The 21,586-nt window shown below is 39.9% G+C and overlaps 1 protein-coding gene across 6 annotated transcripts in view; it reads left to right on the top strand.

Annotated features, from left to right (window-relative positions):
• myo18ab (myosin XVIIIA b) overlaps positions 1-21,586 on the top strand; it is a 140,469-nt gene that overhangs the window by 60,045 nt on the left and 58,838 nt on the right. For all 6 annotated transcript variants that reach the window (XM_076734933.1, XM_076734937.1, XM_076734932.1 and 3 more), the window contains 9 exons: positions 117-207; positions 2,475-2,667; positions 4,784-4,870; positions 8,191-8,332; positions 8,459-8,618; positions 9,263-9,449; positions 10,767-10,974; positions 11,200-11,309; positions 18,716-18,781. In XM_076734933.1, the coding sequence (XP_076591048.1) occupies positions 117-207; positions 2,475-2,667; positions 4,784-4,870; positions 8,191-8,332; positions 8,459-8,618; positions 9,263-9,449; positions 10,767-10,974; positions 11,200-11,309; positions 18,716-18,781 (1,244 nt within the window). The remainder of the gene's footprint in view (positions 1-116; positions 208-2,474; positions 2,668-4,783; positions 4,871-8,190; positions 8,333-8,458; positions 8,619-9,262; positions 9,450-10,766; positions 10,975-11,199; positions 11,310-18,715; positions 18,782-21,586) is intronic.

Here is a 21,586-nt window from a genome sequence, read left to right as displayed (position 1 = left end):
CTGACCCTGAAAAATGCGTATTAGCTGTAGACTGAGGCTCTTTGATTTGAAGTGATTTTACAGTCTTCATCTTGTTCTTTTTGGCTCTGACTCTGATCTGTTTGTTTGTTGCTCAGGCTCTAAGGTCACAGCTCTGGAGTGTTTGGAGGCCATGGCATCAGGACTCTACTCGGAGCTCTTCACTCTTGTCATTTCCCTCATTAACAGGTTAGACCATATATTTAACTCTAAATATGTTACTTTATTGTTTTGATCCTGTTGGGAGGCAACATGGATTTTTTTTTCCCTTTTAGCTCTCTTTCCCTGTTACCTCCCTCTCTCTGTTTATCTTTTTTCCAGTCTTCATTTTCCCCCTTTTTCTGTCTGAATTTTCCTCCACCCCTTCTTTCATGCATTCATTCATTTCAGTCCAAGTTTTCTTAAATGGCCCTTTCATTCCTTTCGACTGATCTATAACTCATATTTTAACTCCTTTTAGTACACTTGTAAACTGTTTTCAGTGCTTGGACTTCAGATGATAGTATAACTGCTTTCAGTGCCTCAGCAAATGGACACCTCAACTATTTTTTGTATGTTTAAACTCATTCCAGTGCTTAGGCTTCACATGATGCGAATGCTGACTCAGCAATCAGGCTATTCTTTGAACCATGATTCTTCTGCATGCTTTTCAGTCAACAACTGCTTCCCCATACATTGAGCTACAAAAATCATTCACATGTCAAACTGTGAAGTAAAGTTAAATATTAGGTTGTTTTTTTTTAACAATGGAACTGAGTGGAAGAATTCTTCAAACTGAATGGGAATCTTCAAATTCTCTTCAATCTACTCCACTTAGAAGTTGTAGTACTTCTGTGTTCATTGAAGCTTTCAAACAGGGGACACGATTGGTGAAAAATTCTCCAATACAACTAATAGATTTGGTGTCTTGTTTGAGAAGTGTGTCATCACTGGTTGTTCCAGACAATGATTCAGTATTTATAGGTCCAACATACAGAAACAAATCTTTCGGCTGAAATAGGATTCAACTCTTGAGCCAAAAAAAATATATAAAGAAAAAAATGATTTCAAACCCTCAGCTGTTTTAGGCCCCACATACAGGTGGTACACACCATGGTTGATTGGAGGATTGACTACTCCTGCAGTGGTGTCTGATTGGTTTATTACTGTGAAGAGCTTTTCAACAGTTCGGACTTCTTTCTCTCTCCTCTTTAACTGGAAATAATTTCAGTCTTGTCAGGGTTCACAGGGTCAGCTGTTCAACTCCTGACCAGTCTGGAAAAAATACTTTAAAGGTGCAATATATATAATGTATATATTTCCTGTCGCCTGCCATGTCATTTTTGTCCCTGGAGTCAGAGTCCTGGTTGCAGCTGCAGTTGACCCCTGTTGGTCTCTGAGGCTGTGATCTGTCCCGGTCCCACTGTGTTTGCTAGGAGGCTGCTGAACACAGTTCTGTTGCCCCCAGTGTTCCAAGCAGCTGGTCCAGGCAGCGAAAAGGGCAACTAGCTGCACAGCTAACTGGATTAACTAGCTGACAGCAGCTAATAGCTGTCGTATTGTTGAACTTTAATAAGGCTACTCAGGCGGCTGTGGCTCAGGGGGTAGAGCGGTCATCCACCACTCAGGAGGTCAGTGGTTCGATCCCTGGCCTCAGCAGTCCACATGCAGAAGTATCCTTGGGCAAGATACTGAACCCCAAAAAAACCTGCCCCTGATGCTCTGCCATTGGTGTGTGAGTTCATATGTATGTTGCTTTGGATAAAAGCGTCTGCCAAATGACTAATTGTACCAGTTAGCATGCTGCTTTTTTCTGCTGTGTATGGTATACACACAGCATGTAGCTCTGTAGTGTCTAAATCTTTCTTTTAGGGAGAGCCTTTTATTCTGGTGTTTGTCTTTGCTATAAACAATTAGTCTTGGCAGTGTTGCACAGGTGGCTGTAAAATAAATGTCCTGTTTTGTCTTGTCTGCAGTTCATTTCATATTGTACAGATGTTTCATTTGCCTTTGTGTCATATGCTCTGCTGCAGTTCTATCACTTCTAACTGTGAAAGTTGCAGATGTATGTTTCCAGTCTTCCAGCCTGTTTTTTATCCAAGTCTTCAAGAGCTGTGCAACATTTTCTACTGCATTCTCAGGAATATTTAACATTGTTCTTAAATATTTTTTACATGATCAGCAGTTAAAATTAAGAATGACTAACTCTGCATGTACGTATTGATCTTTCCAGTGTACAAACCTTATGTGAATGTATACCGGACAGTCTCATTCATTTAAACTGACAAAGGAGTTAGTCCTAGAACACAAGTAACTCACACATAAAAAAATAACCAAATACTGAAATCAGCAAACACAAAATGAAATAAAAGAGAAAAACAGAAAAAAATTAAACAAAAAAAAGATGCAGCAATTAAACTAACAAGGCCAAATATTACTATATCACTAACGCTTCATGATATTTTTCTGTCATTCAGGGCTCTGAAGTCCAGTCAGCACTCTCTGTGCTCCCTGCTGATCGTGGACACTCCAGGTTTCCAGAACCCTCGGCTGGCTCAGCAACAACGGGGGGCCACATTTGAGGAGCTCTGCCACAACTACACCCAGGAGAGGCTGCAGACCCTGTTCCATGAGCGCACCTTCGTCCAGGAGCTGGAGAGATACAAGGAGGTGCTCCTGGCCCTACAGAGCACAACACTAAGCACTGGCATATACAGAATATTCACATATTAACACATTAGTTTTTTTCTGTTCTGGGATTCTACAATGACAGAAAATATCCTGAGTCAGACATACCTTTTAAAATAGTTGGTTTCTTCAAATTCCAACAAAATTACAGGTTTTCTTAGCATGATCTTGCTTACCTTTAGTAGCATCTATTCATACTTAGTCATGATTTAGATGCCTGCCTAGCAGTGCAGTGGAGGCCAGTGGATATGAGTTGGTGCTCACAGTGTTGAAAACATAGATTCTGTTATGCACTATTACTTTTACTGGAATTGGTTGCGGTGAAAACCGCTCACATTCATGTCTGGGCATTGGATAGATACCACGAGAGTAAAATATGTATGAACAAATGATGTATATTCACACAGTACAGCATCATGACCTGCTTATATGCACAGAAATCCTCTCTTGAATATTCACATATTCAGAAATTGATGATGTCCTGACTTGAACTACTGCAGAACCCACACAGCCCAATCCAACTTTTAGTCTTAGAAATCCTCATCTTTTCCAGTTCACCCTCAGTAGCAGTAGTGCTCTGCAAATTCAAGTAAGAAAATCATTAGAGAGAAACAAATGCACACTCACACAACCCAATCTACAGTCTAATAATGGCTCATTGCATTGTAAAACTGAATAGCTGCAGTTAGTGTACGTTTTCCAGTGCTTTTCACAAATATTCACCCCCCTTGGACTTTTACGCATTTTGCAGTGTTGCAACCTGGAATTCAAGCTGACTTTACTGGGCTCTTTTACCATTTGATTATCACAACATGCATAGTGCTTTGAAAATGCAAAATACTTTCATGTTGTGACACAAACAGTAATTAAGATAAAACAGCAGTCCCCCCCCGCCCCTCCAAGTAAATACAAGGTAGAAACACCACCTCGTTGAAATTACAGCAGCAGATCTTTTGGGGTATGTCTCTAACAGCTTTGCACATCTAGAGACTACAATTTTTGCCCCGTCTTCTTAACGAAATAGCTCAAGCTCAGTCTGATTTGACTGTCTGTGAACAGCAATTTTCATGTTTCACTGTGTATTCACAGTCACATTGAGGTCTGGGCTTTGACTTGGCCATTTTAGAGATGATAATTCTTTGCTTGAAAGCATTCCAGTGTAGCTCTGGCTTTATGTTTACAGTGATTGTCCTGCTGGAAGGTGAACCTCCGTCCCAGTCTTGCAGACTGAAACACATTTTCTTTGCATTTGGCTCCATCCATTTTGCCCTGAATCCTGATCAGTTTCCCGGTACCTGCTGATGAAACGCATCCCCTCAACATGATGTATAGTGTTAAGTTAGCAAAGTTCATTTTTGGTCTCATTTGAAGAGAGTTCCTCCTTCCACATCTTTGCTGTGTCTTCACATGGCTTGTAGCAAACTCCAAAGATGATTTCTTTTGACTGTCTATGAGCAACAGCTCTCTTCCATAAAAGCCAGCCTTGTGCAATGCATGACTAGTAGTTGTCATTTGGACAGATCTTCTGTCCTAAGCTGTGGATCTTTCCGCTCCTCCAGACTTACCACTGGCCTCTTGTTGCCCGAGCTGTCAGTTTAGGTGGACAGTCTTCTTTGGTCTAGATTTACTGTTGCTCCACATTCTCTCCATTTTCGAATGATGGATTTGTTGGTGCTCTGTGAGACATTCAATGCTTGGGATATTTTTTTTACAAAACTGCTTTGTGCTCTACAACCTTATCCCTGACCTTTTCTGTGAACTCATTGGTCTTTATGATGCTGTTTGTGAGGTAACGTTCTCAAGTGAGCTCACAGCAAAGCAGGTCAATACATATACACTTAACACTTCTCAGACTTTATTTTTCAAGTCAAAAACCCTCTAAATTTTCCTTCCCACTCCTCACTTATGGAGTATTTGTCTTGGTCCATTGCATGCAGGCGTAGTAAAATCCACTCATTTGCTGTTGTAACATGACAAAATTTGGAAAAGTTAAAGTGGGGTGAATACTTACGTAAGCCACTGTATTGATCATCTCATCATCTGCTGATAAATCTCCTGTAGGTTACTAACCTAAGCCTTTATCCCCTCATGCTTCCAGGAAAACATAGAACTTGTTTTAGATGACATAGAGTCCAGTACTTCACTCTCTGTAGCAGCTATTGACCAAGCCTCAACCCAAGCTCTGGTAAGCACAAGAAACCTCACTACACTATCTCTGTGCATGTGATGTCACTGTGTTCTGCTCATACCGGAAACCTGTCATGAGAAATGTGTGGCTTTTTCCCTTCTTCGCCGGTGGCAACTGCAGATAGTTGTAACGTTTAAGGCTTAGCAGTCTTAGCAAAACTGGCATCACTGTGTCTGAAAGCCATTTGATAACTCATGTTGTTCAAATTCATTAGTGAACAGGGAGCAGTGTCAAACTTCACATTCAGCTCATTCATGTTTCCATATAGTCCATATATATGTTTCTTACATTCCACACTATGATGGATCAACCTGGCCTAAACTGTGCTTGACATTGTTTAATTTCTCAATGAGTAGGATTATGGAATTAGTAAAGCAAATCTCAGATTGTTTGAAAACAGAGAGCATCCAGCTGATTTTGTTAGAGACCCCATATAGTTCTCAGGACAAATTAATGTCTATAGTTGCATAGACTGTAAATGTAGAGACACCTTTCAGTCAGAAAGATGGTTAGTGTAGTGAGGGAAGGCAGATATTTGATGAAAAAGATTCCACTGTGCACACTTTAGACATGAACTATAAATAAATGCAGCAAGTCAGAAAGTGCACATGGCACCCCCAAAGCTAAGTACAAAATACAAATAAAAATGATCTGCATTTGAATTTGCATCATTGTACAGTACACAGATGTATGATTCAAACATGCTTAGCACGGTTGTTCAAGATTGTGAAAGATAGAACAAAAACATGACTTCTTTGGCAGTCTGTGGCTGACAATATTGAAATGAAATCAATTACTCAAATTGAACATGTATTTCCACTTGGAAGGTATGATGATCTTAAAAATCTTCTGTTCAGTTTTCATTTATTATGGTTATTATGGTTGAAAATGCTGAATTTATTGCCTATTGACAAAAGTCAGTGTACTCCTTAGCATTAAACTGCCAAAATAGTAATCAAGTGGAATTAACTTTCCATTTTTATTTTGCAACAAAATGTCCTGATTTTGGTTTCAATGAAAATTAAATGCCATTTATATTCTTAATGGTCAGTTTTGTAATGGTGAATTTCAAAATAGTTGGCCTTGACAAACATCACAATAGAGGCCAAGGAGAATTTTACTATTTAATTTTAAGCAGCTTCATTTTGAATCAAAATATGTTTCTTTTTTCTATGAAGTACACTACAATCCAGTTGAAGTACACTGAATAAATAAGCTCTTAACAAGCTCTCTCTTCTCTAAAGTGATGAGGTCATTCACATTATTTTCACTTGTGGTTGTGGTTCAGGTGGTAGAGCAGGTGTCCACTAATTAGAAAGTGCTCTGAATGGTCAAGAAGACAAGAAAAAGGCTGTATAAATGCAGTCTGTTTACCATTTGCATGTCCAACAAGAAGTGGTATTTTCTGTTCTTTATAACTCATGATATTTTGTCAAATTAAACTTCTGCCCTTAAATAGAGACAAAAGCAGAATGATCATTTATATGCTGTGCCAGGTCTGTTGGGTTGGGATGGCAGGTTAATGAGGGGCACGCATTTTAGTCATTTTGCCACCAAGAGAGATAGTGTCCCCCCTCGCCCCCCATAAAATCGCCAACTGATGGCAATTAATGATGTTCTTAAACCAATCTAAACCTAATCCTTAATCAAAGTGATGGTGGGTCATGATTGTTCCCTGATATTAACCAAATAATTCTTCCGTAGTTTACCTAATCTAACCAAGTAGTTCTTTCTAACCAAGCAGATTTTATGCCAAACCAAACTTTAATGGTTGTGGTGGCCGACCAGTCATAAGGGTAAGGGTTAGGTTATTTTTAAGCCATGATAGCAGCATGACTTAAAACTAACCTAGTTATTTCTTACTGTACATCATCGTCATCATTTCCCCCCACGGTATTGCTTTCATTTTTCACGCAGTTCTCTTGAATAAGACAGTTTTTGGCACTTTAATGATAAAAATGGCAAAATAAACCTATTGTATCACAAGTTGAGACTGAGGAGGGGGATCTCATTATTGCCAAGGATCCAACAGGGATCTGCTACGGATCTGTACAGGCCTCATCACAGACCAGCCAACAATTCTAGATGGCTGCATCTGTAGCCGCGAAACTCCCATCAGCCTCAGCTGTACCATATATTTCGTGCTAATTAGGTTCTCTGAACTTAATCAAGGAGCTTTTGTGATTAAACACATGTTGATAATTTTCTGTGTAGGTATTGGAAACATTTACAAACAACGTTGTCCTGCTGATAGAGGCAACAGATCAGAAACACACTCTCTCATTGCCCTTAAAGGCAGTGAGAGAGTGTGTTTTGTTTTAATTTGGAATTGCATCATATTCAGACAGAATTTTAGCACAAAAAGGGAGTCTAAAAGACCCAGAGACATGCAAACACACAATATCTGATTTGATACAGGTAGCAATGGTCAATCTGTGACGTGATTTCTGGTCAAATGACAGCAAACTTGTGTAGAAATTATCTCCATTAAGGATTCAGATTGCACCTTGCTTCTAGTTAAGTCTCAGCAGCACAATGCCGCATCTCTTTGATTTTGAAAGGCCTTGAGAGTCATTTTACCTTCTATATATAAACATCTTCTTAGAGTTGTGCACTTAAGTGCAGCTATAACACATTCTAATAATCTCAGACCTGAATATACACAGAAACAGACAGTCATTCACGCTCACACTCACACCTACCGCAACCATGAGGTGAAAATGAGCGTGAGGCGTGGCAGTAGCCAGTTTGCCTCCTGTGTCACTGGAAGACACACAGTGTGTCCCAAAAAAAAGACTTCCTTTGTCTAGTTTAACGATTTCTGCAACATACTATGTGATTTGACCAGTAGGAGCATAAAGTAGTCTTCACATGCAACTGTAAACACGATGAGAAGAAGCTCATTTGTTGATGGCGCTGTTCGGTAGAACAGTGAAGTCAGTCCTTGTATGCCACACAGGTTGTGCCAGATTGCAAGCTTTGATTGGTCTCATATAACCATCTTAAAATACACTGAACAGTTAAATATAATGTTGACTTGTAGCGTTTGTTTTATGCATGCTTTGCTTTATCTTTATTTTAATTTTGAGTAAAACTCATGTCGGTATATCTCATTTTAAACTGGCTTTAACTATGTTATGTTTGCTTTATTTATATGTGGCTACTCAGCACATTGTCTCATGATCTTAAATGATGAATAAAGATTTCTATGCACACCTTGACATGACCTCAGGGTTTTTCACAGCAGGTCAAAGAAAAGTGATTGTGAGAGAAAAAGCAGGTGAGGTAGGATTTGTGCCTGTTGGTGTCCATCACAGGTGCGTACTCTGGCCAGGACGGATGAGGCTCGGGGTCTTCTGTGGCTGATGGAGGAGGAGGCTGTTCAGCCTGGAGGTTCAGAGGAAACCATGCTGGACAGACTTTTCAGCTACTATGGCTCTGCACAGGGAGAAAACAAAGGTGAGCGCTCAACCTGTCACTGCCTGCTATCATTAGAAGGTTTGGAGGTTGCATAAACAACAGACGGCAGTGACCGTACTCCTGATGTCACGAGGGAAGAATGCATCTATTTCCTGTGTGTTCCAGGAGCCAGTCTGCTGCTGCGAGGAGAGGAGCCCCAACTCTTCCTGCTCGGCCACAGCCACGGCACAGACTGGGTGGAGTACAATGCTCAGGGCTGGCTGAGCCACGCCAAGCACAACCCTGCTGCCCAGAACGCTGCCACACTGCTGCAGGACTCCCAGAAGTAAGACCACTCACCACAGCCACACAAACTCAATGTCCAATTCGTTAGAACTGAGTCTGTGGTGATTAGAAATAAGTGCTGTGTTGTTCATATGCTGTGCATCAATGTATCAATGTCTTTTTGGGTAATGTGTTTAAATCAACCAGTTCCTCATGTTCCTAACTGAAAGGCTCAGACAAAACTCTTTGTGTCCAACAGATGCGTGACACTGAATCCCTGTAATACAAAAAAGTTTCTGCATTAAATCATTAAAGGAGCAGTTCACCAAAATTAGGTTTTGAGATATGTCTCCCTGCCAATCGAGGTGAATGGAATTATTACAACAATGTCAGTCAGTATTTATCATTTAAACAACAAAATCCCAAGAATCACAAGACTCTATATGTTCATGTGCACTTTTTTACAATATGCATGTGTAGTTGCATAGAGCAACTAATTCATATCAAACTCAAACCTCCAATATCCATAAGGATGCCAAATATGGCTCTCCAAACAGTAGAACAACAGAATGGAATGTGCTACTAAGACAGTCAGATCGGCTGCCTGTATATTGAAGTATCAATCACTGGCTGATTCAGTGAGAAGAACATGCTGTTATGTCATGTGCATGCAAACAAATGCAATCCATTGTTCTGGCACCACAGGAAGAACATTAGCGGGCTGTTCATGGGTCGGGCCAGTGGGGCCACAGTGTTGTCAGGCTCCATTGCTGGTCTGGAGGGCAGCTCCCAGCTCGCCCTGCGCCGAGCCACCAGCATGAGGAAAACCTTCACCACAGGCGTGGCTGCCGTCAAGAAGAAGAGCCTGTGTATACAGGTCAAACTCCAAGTGGTAAGTGGTGTCGACTCATTCAAAATTTTACATACTTAAAAAAGCGTTTTTTGCGGTATTAGGCAACCACAATGGCAAAACAGGTTTTTGTCATTGCTGAAGTAATTTGTTGTGGCTAATAATTTCCATTGTTAAGGAAGAATAAATCAAATACTCCCGTCACCTCCGCTCAGTGACACAACAGCACGAGTTGCCTTGGAGCAAGCTAAAGAGAAACTTGACTATTTTTCAACGTGGACCCTATTTTTCCATGTTTTTGTGTCTAACTGACTCATGGGGACAACAAGCTGGGCGTACACTGATAGTGTCAACTTCCCTAAAGTATAAGCTTTCAGCCTGCTTTCATGTCTGCCGGCTGCAGCACTTTCACTCAATACTGGACCAATTTCTAAAAATTGTTGTTACTTAAACACAAAAACAGGGGCAGACAAGGTCCAGGCTGACAAATACCAAAGTTTCACTTTAATAGATCTCAAAATGCACTTACAATGAGATTACCTTGAGATTACCTTCAATTCATCCATTCTTTTATACATAAAAAATAAAGGCCCTGAGTTTGGTACATCATCCAATAGCTCAACCAGTCATATTTTTAGCTCTCTGTTGATGTTTTGAACCCAGTCTATAATTGATTTTCAATACCTGAACAATGATCTGGGGGGACGTTTTGAGATTTTGGATTGGTATCAGTGCAGACAGTGGTGTAATAAAGGAACTGAGTATCTGCCAGTGGTGGCTGGTCCATATTAATACTCATTCCTACTCACTGTTTTAAACCATATCAACGCAGTTTTTGGCAATGTCTAGAACATTTAAAGTAAGATTAGCACAATCCTAAAATGTGCTAAAGAATGTTTGAAGAATGATTTGGATTTGGATTCATATCAGCCAGCTTCATAAGTTTTAATATGTAAGTATTTAAACTGACTAAACTGACTCATGGAGGACATCTTAATTGTATTTTTTAAAGCCTCTGCAGACCCAGAGTCCACCCACACAGGTGTTTCCATTGATGGTTTCGAAATACACCTCCTCTTACAACAAAGTGGATATGCACACATTGCATTGACATTTTCCATACCTTTACGTTGGTCTTGTTGTACTGGAGTAACTGACACCTGTGTGGGCATGCAGTGACTTGAAAGAAAAATCCTGATTTACATCATGCAGCTACAGTAAGTTGCAAATAGTTTGCTGGTTTGCATTCAAGCACAGCACTATGATGTGAAGAGAATCTTTAGGTGAAATTAGAAGACACATGAAGTTGTTGCACCGACTGCTTTTCTGATATCCTCATCACCTCTTTTCTGTTTTTAGGATGCTTTGATTGACATGGTGCGTCGCTCCAGGGTTCACTTCATCCACTGTCTGCTGCCCAAGGCGGAGGCAGTGGGTGGAGGAGGTGAGCCCCGTGTGACGCATGGAGAGAGCCCAGACTCAGGCCTCATGACTTTGAACGTGGGCCTCCTGAGAGCTCAGCTCCGAGGATCGAAGCTGCTGGATGCACTGCGCATCTATAGGCAAGGTAAGGAAGTACCTTGGTATTTATTTTTTTGTTAAATTTTAATCTATTCAGCAACACCTGTGTGTGTGTGTGTGTGTGTGTGTGTGTGTGTGTGTGTGTGTGTGTGTGTGTCTTCTCTCTGACCATTGACACGCTGTTGGCTCTCCACTAGCTGCAGACGCTCCTCTCACCTTGGTCTTTGGTGTGTTTGTGCTCTCATCTCTTCTGCTCCCTCCCTGTCTCCAGGATACCCAGACCACATGGTGTTTTCAGAGTTTCGCAGGCGCTTTGATGTCCTGACACCACATCTAACAAAGAAGCACGGCCGCCACTACATTGTCACAGATGAGAAGAGGGTGAGTGCTCGGCTGGGTTAGCCTGATACTTCAGAGTGTTGTTGCATGTTGCAGGATCGTGAAGGCTTTTTAATGAAACATTAGAAATGCATTATTGAGTGATATGATTTCAGTATTTGTAAGAAGTGCAATGGATATGAAAGGATAAAGCTGTTTTTATTTTTGTATTTTTTGTATAGTCAACAAATCATAAGAATTACCAACAATGTGCCAGTCTGTCCCACAGCCCTGTTTGTGGCTCTCAGCCCCAAAGCTCATCGGTCATAATGAAGACATAAATGTTCAGCAGGAACCAGCTCACAAATCTGTAGTTTTACTTTTAAAGTAATTTCCTAAAACGTCTTATCACCGTAGTTTTTCACGTCAGTTGCTGAAACAGGAATAAATCCTGTCACTGAGTGTCTCTGGCAGCAGGATGATGAACATGGCGTTGAGTCATGTGTTCATGGTAATGAAGAAACATATCACCTAGTGCAATGGTATGGCTCACTGAGGTGTTGTTGATAGTTTTTGGACAACAATGGAGTTATATGGTATAGGGCAGTGGTTCCCAACCTGGGATCCACGCCCCCCACTGGGGGGCGCCAGAGATTGCAGGGGGTGTGCACAGTTTTGTCTGCGCAGAGGTTGTGAGGTTACCAAAATTATATTTGTGCACACTAAATGTAGAAAATCCCAATAACACACCCAATTGGATAATAAAAACTCTGTATAATCCAAATTAAAACATATTTTTGGTCTACATTTAAATTCATTAAGCTATGTATTCCCTCTGACCTTTTATTTTTGCAAATAACAGTTTGTAATTAATCACTTTATTCTTTTAGTGCATGTGTGCGGGTAGAAGTTGGGGCTGGGGGGGGCTGGTTTGTCTTGGATGCAGGCAAGGGGGCTTCAAGGAAAAAAGTTTGGGAACCACTGGTATAGGGCAATAAGACCTATCAGGCATTGCATACATACACAAGACATATTAATTGGTGGGTTGCGTCTCTTAATAGCTAAATGAACGAGAACATTAATCTTCTCCCCGTGCACACATATGTATGTACGCAAGTACATAGTGGACCTTTTGTGCACACTACATGATCCTGTTGACCTTGAATCTCAAGCACACCTGCATGCTCCGTCCTATCTATAACAAAGCAGTCTGAGATGATTTCATAAAGAAAAAGCTACATCTGCCATGTAACATGCCATATGACAACAGACATATTTTGAAGATTACTGATTTGTTATTCTAGCATTCTTAATACAGAGTAAAGTCTGCCTGAAATCCTATTTCTACTTTGTTTTTAATCCACTGTGTTATTTTGTGTTTTTAATACACACAGAACACAGTCAGGAGGAAAATGGATGTAATTAGAATAAAATTCTAATAAAAAATGAAAAGGATGAAAAAATAATGCAACAAATTAAAAATCAAAGTCTAATGAAGATATGCAATTGAGTTGCATTATAGGCAATACAGGATTCAATGTTTTCAGAGCTTTCCACCACACTAAAAGGAGTAAACGTGAGGATATCTCAGCCTCTGCTGCATTAATATTGATGATTCTGTCTCTTGTAAGTCCTGTACTAAATCACTGGAGTAACTCCCAAAAAATAGTAGCTATTTTCTTTTCAAAAGACTGGGTTGAATGTCGACAGTATTAAGTCTGGATATTCAGTATTTCTCTTCTTGCCCTCCACATTCTAATCACCTGGTGTGAACAGAATCTCTTTATTCCTCCTCTCCTCCCACTCTCTTCTCTCCACTGTCCTCTTCCTGTTCCAAGAGCGCTCTTGTGTGTAATTAATTATGATTGCGCAGGCTGGCAGCATAAGGCTACTGTACTGATTAATTACTGGCGGTTGGAAGAGCTCTTTCTTTCCTCCTCTCTCTCCCCTCCCATTTTCTTGTCTTTCTTCCCTTTTTTCTTGTCTCATTATCTTTCCATTCCTTTTGTATAGGAGGCAGAGCAGTTTAGGAACATCCCTGAGCATATGATGAATGTCTTCTCTACACTCTGTTCAGGCAGTGTATAGCAGCTTTGCACAAAGGCATGATTAGCCTTTATGAGTTGGAGAAGGGGCTGCTGGAGGAAAAACATCTCTACTTTTAGGGCTTCTTTACCTGATGTGCTAAATTTTCTTGTCTTAAAAGGTAACAAATGTTTTTTTTCTGATATTTATGAACCCCACCGGCTGAATGACTGCCTATTTACACGTCAGTTAAATGTGGAATATGACAAGAACATCAGAAATATTCACCTGGTTTATTTAAGCAGATCAGTCTGTCCTCTCTTCACCACACCACAACACACTGGCAGTAAAGCGGCTCACAAGACTCCTTGGAGATGAGTTTAGGGAGGACAGCGCACTCAGAAAGAACTAATGGTAGCCAGGTCTCTCGGGAGATTGGAATGAACAGCGCAGAAGAAAGAAGGAATGGAAGATGGATGAAAGGAGACGGTCCGAGACAGAGTAGGGCGTATAATTGGAAGAATAATATGAAAGAATTGGTTTTCAGAGAAAGAGAAAGCGACAGAAAGAGAATGTGGGTTTGCTGAGACTGCCTCAGATTTTTTTTTTTTTTTTTTTTTTTTTTTTTTTTAGCCAAACAAAGGGTCCTGTTTTTTCCCTGCTGACAGCCCAGTTCTGCCAGTTCCTCTTACAGTGTGATGTAGCCATGATGTCAGTAGCCAGATGGTGTACCTGCCAAGAGTTTTTCAGACCAACCAGGTAAACAGCAGTGAGAAGTCCACCACATCATAGGAAATTCAGTCAGTGCCCTGCCCTCTCCTCAGAGGCTGACGTTCCATTTATATTATTAAGTCTTACTATTGTTATCCTGGGTTTCACTGTAGAGTTTCGGTGGTTTATGTGCTTGGTAAGAAGATCTTTTAGACAGTTTTGTCGAGTGTGGTACACTGGCTACACACTACACAAGGATGCCCATATCTGTCAGTCTGTTCATCTGAGCAAAACCTTGGGGTTTAAAAAAGGTCAAAACTAAAGCAGCAGAAGCTGAGATATCTGAACTTCTCTCTGTAGTGTGGATTAGTCATGCTGTGGTTATCTTTCCAGATTGCAATTACAATATGAGTCACAATTTCAGTAGGAATGGTGAGTTTTTTTGGGTCTTTTTTTTTTTTTTTCACTGAAGTAATGATAGAAATGATGATGTGATTTTCAGGGGTGGATGTACCAACCTTCCATCTGTGGAGTATGATATTTAGGCCAGGGCATCTCTGTGCCACCGTGTTTTATTTGTAATGATATGTTTTGACACGTTTTACCTTTATCAAAAAATTGCAGCTCCTTAGACTTGGATATTGCTCTTTCAATTAATTGTTTAACCCTACTGTGGATCAAATCAAACATACTGAATCGTCCACTTATGATAATGCCATTTGATTTTTTAGATGCTGCCTATCTAATAAAAGCCAAGTTTAGATAGACATGCTGTCAATCCCCCCCCCCCCCCCCCCCCATGATGTCAACCCCCTGATCTTTCCTCTGGTGGTCTGATGGGCAGAATGCTGCAAAAAGTACTGAGCACATTCATTCTTCGCAGACCATAACCCCTATTGTACACTTGTCAAAATAGCAACTTTGTGCATATCTCAAAATCCTATTGACAGGTTGCCATGAAATATCCTTAAGGATTGCATGAGATGATATCATTTGATTCTAAATGTTATCTATTGTTTTTTATCAAGTTGTCTTTATGTTACAATATAGTGTATGATAAGGCAGCACATTACAGTTAGTCCAAAAAGAACATTCGACAAAGCAACATAAAACAAAACAGATCTGGGCATCAGTAAAAGGAAATGAAAAAGAAAAGAGAGAGGAACACAAAGTATTTCACAATTGAGATAGTAAAGAAATTATAGATAAACTAAAACACAACAGCGGCACGGTGGTGCAGCAGGTAGTGCGCGTGCCTCACAGCAAGGAGGCTTCCTCCCACAGACCAAAAACATGCTCATTAGGTTAATTGATGACTCTAAATTGTCCATAGGTGTGAGTGTGAGTGTGAATGGTTGTATGTCTGTCTATGTTGTCCTGCGATCGGCTGGCGACCGGTTCAGGGTGTACCCCGCCTCTCGCCCATTGCTAGCTGGGATAGGCTCCAGCCCCCCCGCAACCCCAAAAGGGATACACGGGTATAGAAGATGAATGAATGAATAAAACACAAGATAAACACAACATGGAGGAGGAATTAAGCTACTGTCATTATGCACACTAGAAAATCAGACCAGATTTAAAAAAAAAAAAAAAACTTCCTATAAACTTCCTGTAGGAGCATTGGTCCTTACAGTCAATGATTCAAAAGAGGCGCGTCAGTCATTACCTTCAACCAGTCCTCAAAAGCAGGCTTTGTTGGACTTATCCAATGACGGAAAGCAAGCCTTGAGGCAGCAATAAAACCTGCTAGTGCAGGTCCAAATTTGTGTTTGGAGATAGACACCTGCAAGAGAGACTTGTCTATTAATAAGCATAACTGGAGAGATTCTGGCAATGGTTTGTGCAACCACTCCACAATGTTTTTGACTTCTTTTGTCCAGAAAGGAGAAACAAAGGAACAATCCCACAATAAATGAAGAAAAGTACTGGTTTCTTTCGACACCTGCAACAATAATTATCATTCATGGGACCATTCATTGTGGTTCAACTGATGTATAATAATACCTGGATGGATGGATAATTTTGGTGGATAATTTGTAGAATATGAATTTGCCCCGTGCATCTCCGACTGACCACCTGGCTTCGGCTATTATGGTTTTCCATATACCCACTTCTATGTTTGCATTGAGATCTCTTTCCCAAATTTTTTCATAGTTACCACAGAGTGTTTGCCATCATCTTAGATAAGACCGAGGCTTACTGCACAGTCCTTTGCAGATTGACACCAGTTTGATTTCTTTTTTTGTTTAAAACAACCCCCAAACTCTTAATGCAGCTCCTAATTTGCAGGTTGTGGCACAATTTCCTCTTATCTGTTAAACCAAAATCATCTTTAAGCTCTATTGTCTGCTCTATACAAATCACTAACTTTCTTAATATTCATATCAAGCCATGATTCCCGTAGGATAGTTTTTTGTTTGTTTGTTTTTTGTTTTGTTTTTTGCTTTTTTTTAACTTGTTACTTATACTTATTGATGGGCTGTTCCAGATACAAGAATAGTTTATGTTTAGAGAGATGCAGCAGTTTATGAGCTTTTGTTCTTGTCTCTCTAGAATGCTCCAATATTGGGTTGGTACTCAAAGCCGATGCACCTCTATGTGACACTGCCTCTGTTGACCCAGAAGGGGCAGTAAGCTCGTTTTCTATCTGTATCCATCCAGGTTGATTGTCATTTCCAGTTTCCCAATGTTTAGCAAACTTTGCCATTTCAAAGGATATTCTACACAATTCTACATTTGGTAACGCTAACTTCCTCAATCCCATTGCACAGAAACTCACTAACTAATTGATTAAACTTTGAAAATGCCTGGAGAAATACTGTCTGGAAATTCCCCATAGACTTCGATTCACAAGTTTCCATTTATCTAAATTTGTTTTGTTCTTTTGCAGTAAGGGTACCATATTAATTTGCATTATAGTCGTGAGATCCAAGACAAGATTCACCCAAAGATATAACATTCTTGTATCTATCGGTCTAAACTAATAACTGCCCAGTGACGTGCTGTAGACACTGGGATTATCTACGATTTGCGGTAAACTCACCAGTTTTGTAACCTGATATTTTTTTTTTATATTTTCCAAACAAATCTAATAATATGGGGACTGAAGAGGCAGGATTTTTGGATAAGCACAAAATATCATCCGCATAAAAGAGTCCTCATCTTCCAGCTCTAACCACACCGATCCTTGGTTCAGATCTAATAGCCACTGCAAGTGGTTGCAGATATAGTGTAAACAATAATTGGACAATAAAACAACCATCCTTTGAAAAATCCAACCTGATCTGGGTGTATAATATTGGGCTCTGAGAGGATTCTAGGTACATAGCCAATACCTTAGTCTAGTCGACTAACACTTGGCTTTGTCAAGTGTGTCCTTTCCCTTTTTTTTTTTTAGGATTGCAAAATTACTGCTTAATTAAATGCGTTAGGCAGCTGACCGAACATCCATACCCTCAGAATATACAGTAGTTAAAATAGGTGCCAGCACATCCACATAGTTCTTCTAATATTCATCTGTTAAACCATCTAACTCGGGCTTTTCCTGATTTCACTAATTTAATGGCCTTTTGAATTTCCTCCTCCGTGATTGGAGCATCCAAAATTTCTGCCTCATCAAGCAACAGTTTCGGAATTTCAATTTTGAGAACCGTGCATGAATTTCCTCCACATTAATATGAGTGTCTGTGAGTAAAAGTTCTTTACAGATGGTTAATTTCCTGAGACACAGTCACCACTTGTCCAGATTTAAGTTTAATGCCTGTTATAACATGCACAGATTCCTTCCTCTTTAACTGCTTTGCCAATCATTCTCCTGACTTTTCTCCACTTTCGTAGAAACTTAATTTGAGTCTAAATATGGCAAATTCAGCCTCCTTGTTAAATATCTAATTTAGCTCATACTTAATATCAGATATCTCTTTTAATAAAGTCTCACTGTAATTCTTCTATAATTCCTTTTCCTTTTCCTTAAGCTCAGTTTCCAGTAGAGTGAGTAGTCCTACAGGATCACCCAGTGTCCGCTGACATGGGCTTCAGCCCCCTGTGGCCCTGAGCAGTTACAGATAATGGATCGATGAATGTAACTAAGTGGGCTATTAGTTTTTGCGATAAATGCAGTTTAATTTGATAGGACATGCACAAAGGGTGGATTGTAAAAGAATGATTCTGCCTTTATTGGTTGGATCTTATTTAGATCCACTGGTATAGTCCTCATCACCCCTGAACTTTGCCAGAAGGTAGCTGTAGGTACGCATTCTTAACCTGATCATACTTCAGAGAAGATCAACCATCTTTTGAATGTCATCACATTCAACCCCATTTTTGATATTTAATTGTTACTGGTAGTCTCTGTTTTCTATGTGGGATTTAAACTGTATACCCATGCAGCCTCTCTTCCTTCCTTGAGTAATTCCTCATAGTGTGCTTGCTGCCTCCAGTGATTGTTATGCATACCATTTTGAACAGACTTGTATCATTTACACTTTTGCTATTACCACTAGTAACAACAGGTGTCCCCAAATCAGCCAAATCTTTTTGTTACAATTAATTACAGAATTGTTCTGTAATTGAAATGTCCTTGACCTTTCCTGTTGCACCACCGCAGGACAAACTTTCAATTTTAACTTTACTACTGGTAAGGGTCTAAGAATAGCCAAATTCAACACCTTCCTATTGTGGAATATATGTTTGTGTTTATCTATCTGCTGACTGTTTGTTCTGCTGGTTTCCAGGCAGTGGAGGAGTTGCTTGAGTCCTTGGAGCTGGAGAAGAGCAGCTACCACATGGGGCTGAGCAGGGTGAGTGGAGTCACACACATGCAAATATACACTTGTCATCTTGTTATGCATAAAAGGACTTTCCCAGACTTGTGTTGTATTTGCAATACTAATTAATTAATATTAAATCCGTTCAATTGATTCACTGGTTAATTGATTGGTCCGTTAATTCATTGATAAATTGTTTTTCCTTTTATGCTGCTTGCCGCTTTTGCAAGCTCAGCACTTACTCCACAGTAATAATTCATGTTATACCAGTCGTGTCTACTTTGCTGTCTTTGTGTTCTGTATTAAGAACTGTCAGTGAAACTCAACACTTCCTGCAGAGATGTTGCATTTTATGAACCATAGAGGGTCTCAAAGGATGTAATCCCTCCCTTTCCTGGTAGGCTTTTAATGTCAAACATGTAAAGGAAGTGTTGAGTTGCAATGACAATATCTTAACATCTATCAGTAGAACAGCAAAGTCGAGGCGATTGGAAATAATAATTGAACAAAAAGAAAAGGACAGAAAATCTTCCAGTGCATCAATGAATGTAATACCTGACTTTCGTTGTAGGCTTTAACTGTGAAACGTGCAGAAAGTGTTGAGTTTAATTGACAGCAGTTTAACAGCAAGTTAACAACTGGCACAGACTGAAATTAACTGTGACAGACACAGTATTTCTGAAAAAGAAAAGCAGCAGAGTGGCGAGTATGACATGACTCTGTTGTAGTAATAGGAATGGAATAGTGTGGAACATGTGTTGAATTTATCACGTGAACTATTTATACCACATGAAAGTCCACCTCCGTGTTGTTAGCCAGACTTTATAAAGGTCTTCTTTTGTTTGTACAATTACTTAAACACTGTTTTTCATTTGGGAATTTACAGCATCACCCTTATGCCCAAGTCGTTTCCCTTACGTGGCCTCAACCAAGTTGAGTCATGTTCCTAATTCTAAACCTCAACACTAGAAATTCTTTGTTCATTGGTGAAATATCTTTATTGTATAATTGTTATTGAAATTAGCGTTCAGCATGTGAACCCCCTCCAAGCCCCCATGTTTTATTTTTTTCCTAGAATGACAGAATCCTTTCCTTTGAGATTATGTCTCGCAGGTAGTTGCCAATTCATTGCAAGAAACCTGACAAAAACACTCCACACTTTACATCGAATAAGGCAAAAGCTGTTGGTAGGTTGTCTTGACTTTTGGCAGACTTTTTTGGCAGTTGCATCTTTTGTGTGACCATCAAGGAAAGTCTTCAAGTCACCAACGTCCTTTCATTTGATGACACTGCCAATTAAACAGATCAATAGAAACTGTTTCCCATTCGACTCACCTACTGTTCTCACAAAAGTTGTGGGGGGCATTGAGAAATCAGTCCTGTTTTGTTTTTAATCTGTTTCTTTTATGTCGAGGAGCTGATCTTTGTGATCCTCTCCTCTCAATGACCCTTGCCAAGCAGCAGTCACGCACGGCCAGAGTCCAACTCTTTGAGAAAAACAGCTAATCACAAAATAAAAGACAGGCTGATGGTTTTGTTAATTAGATCTGTGAATGTCTGTGGAAAAAAGAACAGCGAGGGCCTTGAGCTGTCAATTAGAGAAGTTACTTAGCAGAAGTTTAACCTCGCCTCAGTGTTGGTGCATGTCAGTCTGTGCTTGGCCTGCTACTTTTCCCAAGTTCAGATAAAGTTCCAAATCAGAACTTTTTTAAGTTCTATGGTGCTCATAGTATTGTTACTAATGCCTCTTCTTTCACATTATTTTTACTGGCAGATGATACACATACACAGGTCCAACCAAACCACACACTGGGCCACTTTCTGTCTTTCTTTAAGTATCCTTTGCCAGAAAAACAGGAAAGAGGATTCCTTTAAAAGAATCTTCTAGTGGAAATAAAGAAAGCCACAGCTTAACAGCTACAGCTAAAAAAGCTGTTGGACAAATGAGAAGGTCTTGAAGACAACTAACACACACACTAACAAAACACTTGTGTTAGGGTTGCTGGGGCGCTATGACATCTGCTATAATTCTCATCGACATTGGAATGGATTCTTGCTAATCAGTACTTGGAGAGGTGGGAACAATGTAAGACCTTAAATTGAATAACATCTAGCTTATAGTATATGATGTGCTATTATTAACTGTTTTCAGAGCCTCATTCCAGGCTTATAAGGTATTTATCCCCTTATTCCTCCTGTCATTTCTTTTGCATTTTATTGAGCCACTTTTAATTATTCATCCACAGAAATAATTTCATATTCAGCCTAAAAATATCAACAAACTGTGTCTCTTTGTGAAAGAAATATGAACAATATGAACTGTGTGGAGAATGCCCTGCAGCAGATCATACACATCAAACAATATGTCATCTGCATAAAGATACAACTTACGTTCCCTCCAACATGTAGAAATTCCATTTATTTCCAGAGATGATTTAACATAACAGACAGAGGCTTGGTGGTAAATGTAAAACGAAGTGAACTTAAGTGACCACCTCTGGAGAGTGTATGCTTCGGATATTAGAGAATGAGGTGCCACCTGTCATTAAGCCACTTTGGTCATCTGTAACAGGTGCCAGATGCCAGGGAAGTGTTTAAGCTCATATTTTGATATCAAAATTTAGTAAGGAGATGGGACAATATGATCCACGCTCTGCTCCTTCCCCGGCTTCCTTCAGTGATAGTGATATAGATGCCTCTATCATTGTCTAACCCTGCTGTCCATCAAATCGTGAAACATTTGTAGATAAGAAGTTAATTTATAAGGATTGTTTTATATGTATATAAAATTCTGTAGCAGGTGGTAGATGCCAGTATCCTTCTGTGTCCAAAACCTTC

This window comes from Chaetodon auriga, chromosome 7 (assembly GCF_051107435.1).
Source record: "Chaetodon auriga isolate fChaAug3 chromosome 7, fChaAug3.hap1, whole genome shotgun sequence".
Lineage (NCBI taxonomy): Eukaryota > Metazoa > Chordata > Actinopteri > Chaetodontiformes > Chaetodontidae > Chaetodon > Chaetodon auriga.
Note: the sequence above shows the minus strand (reverse complement) of the source record. Positions and strands in the feature narration are given on the sequence as shown.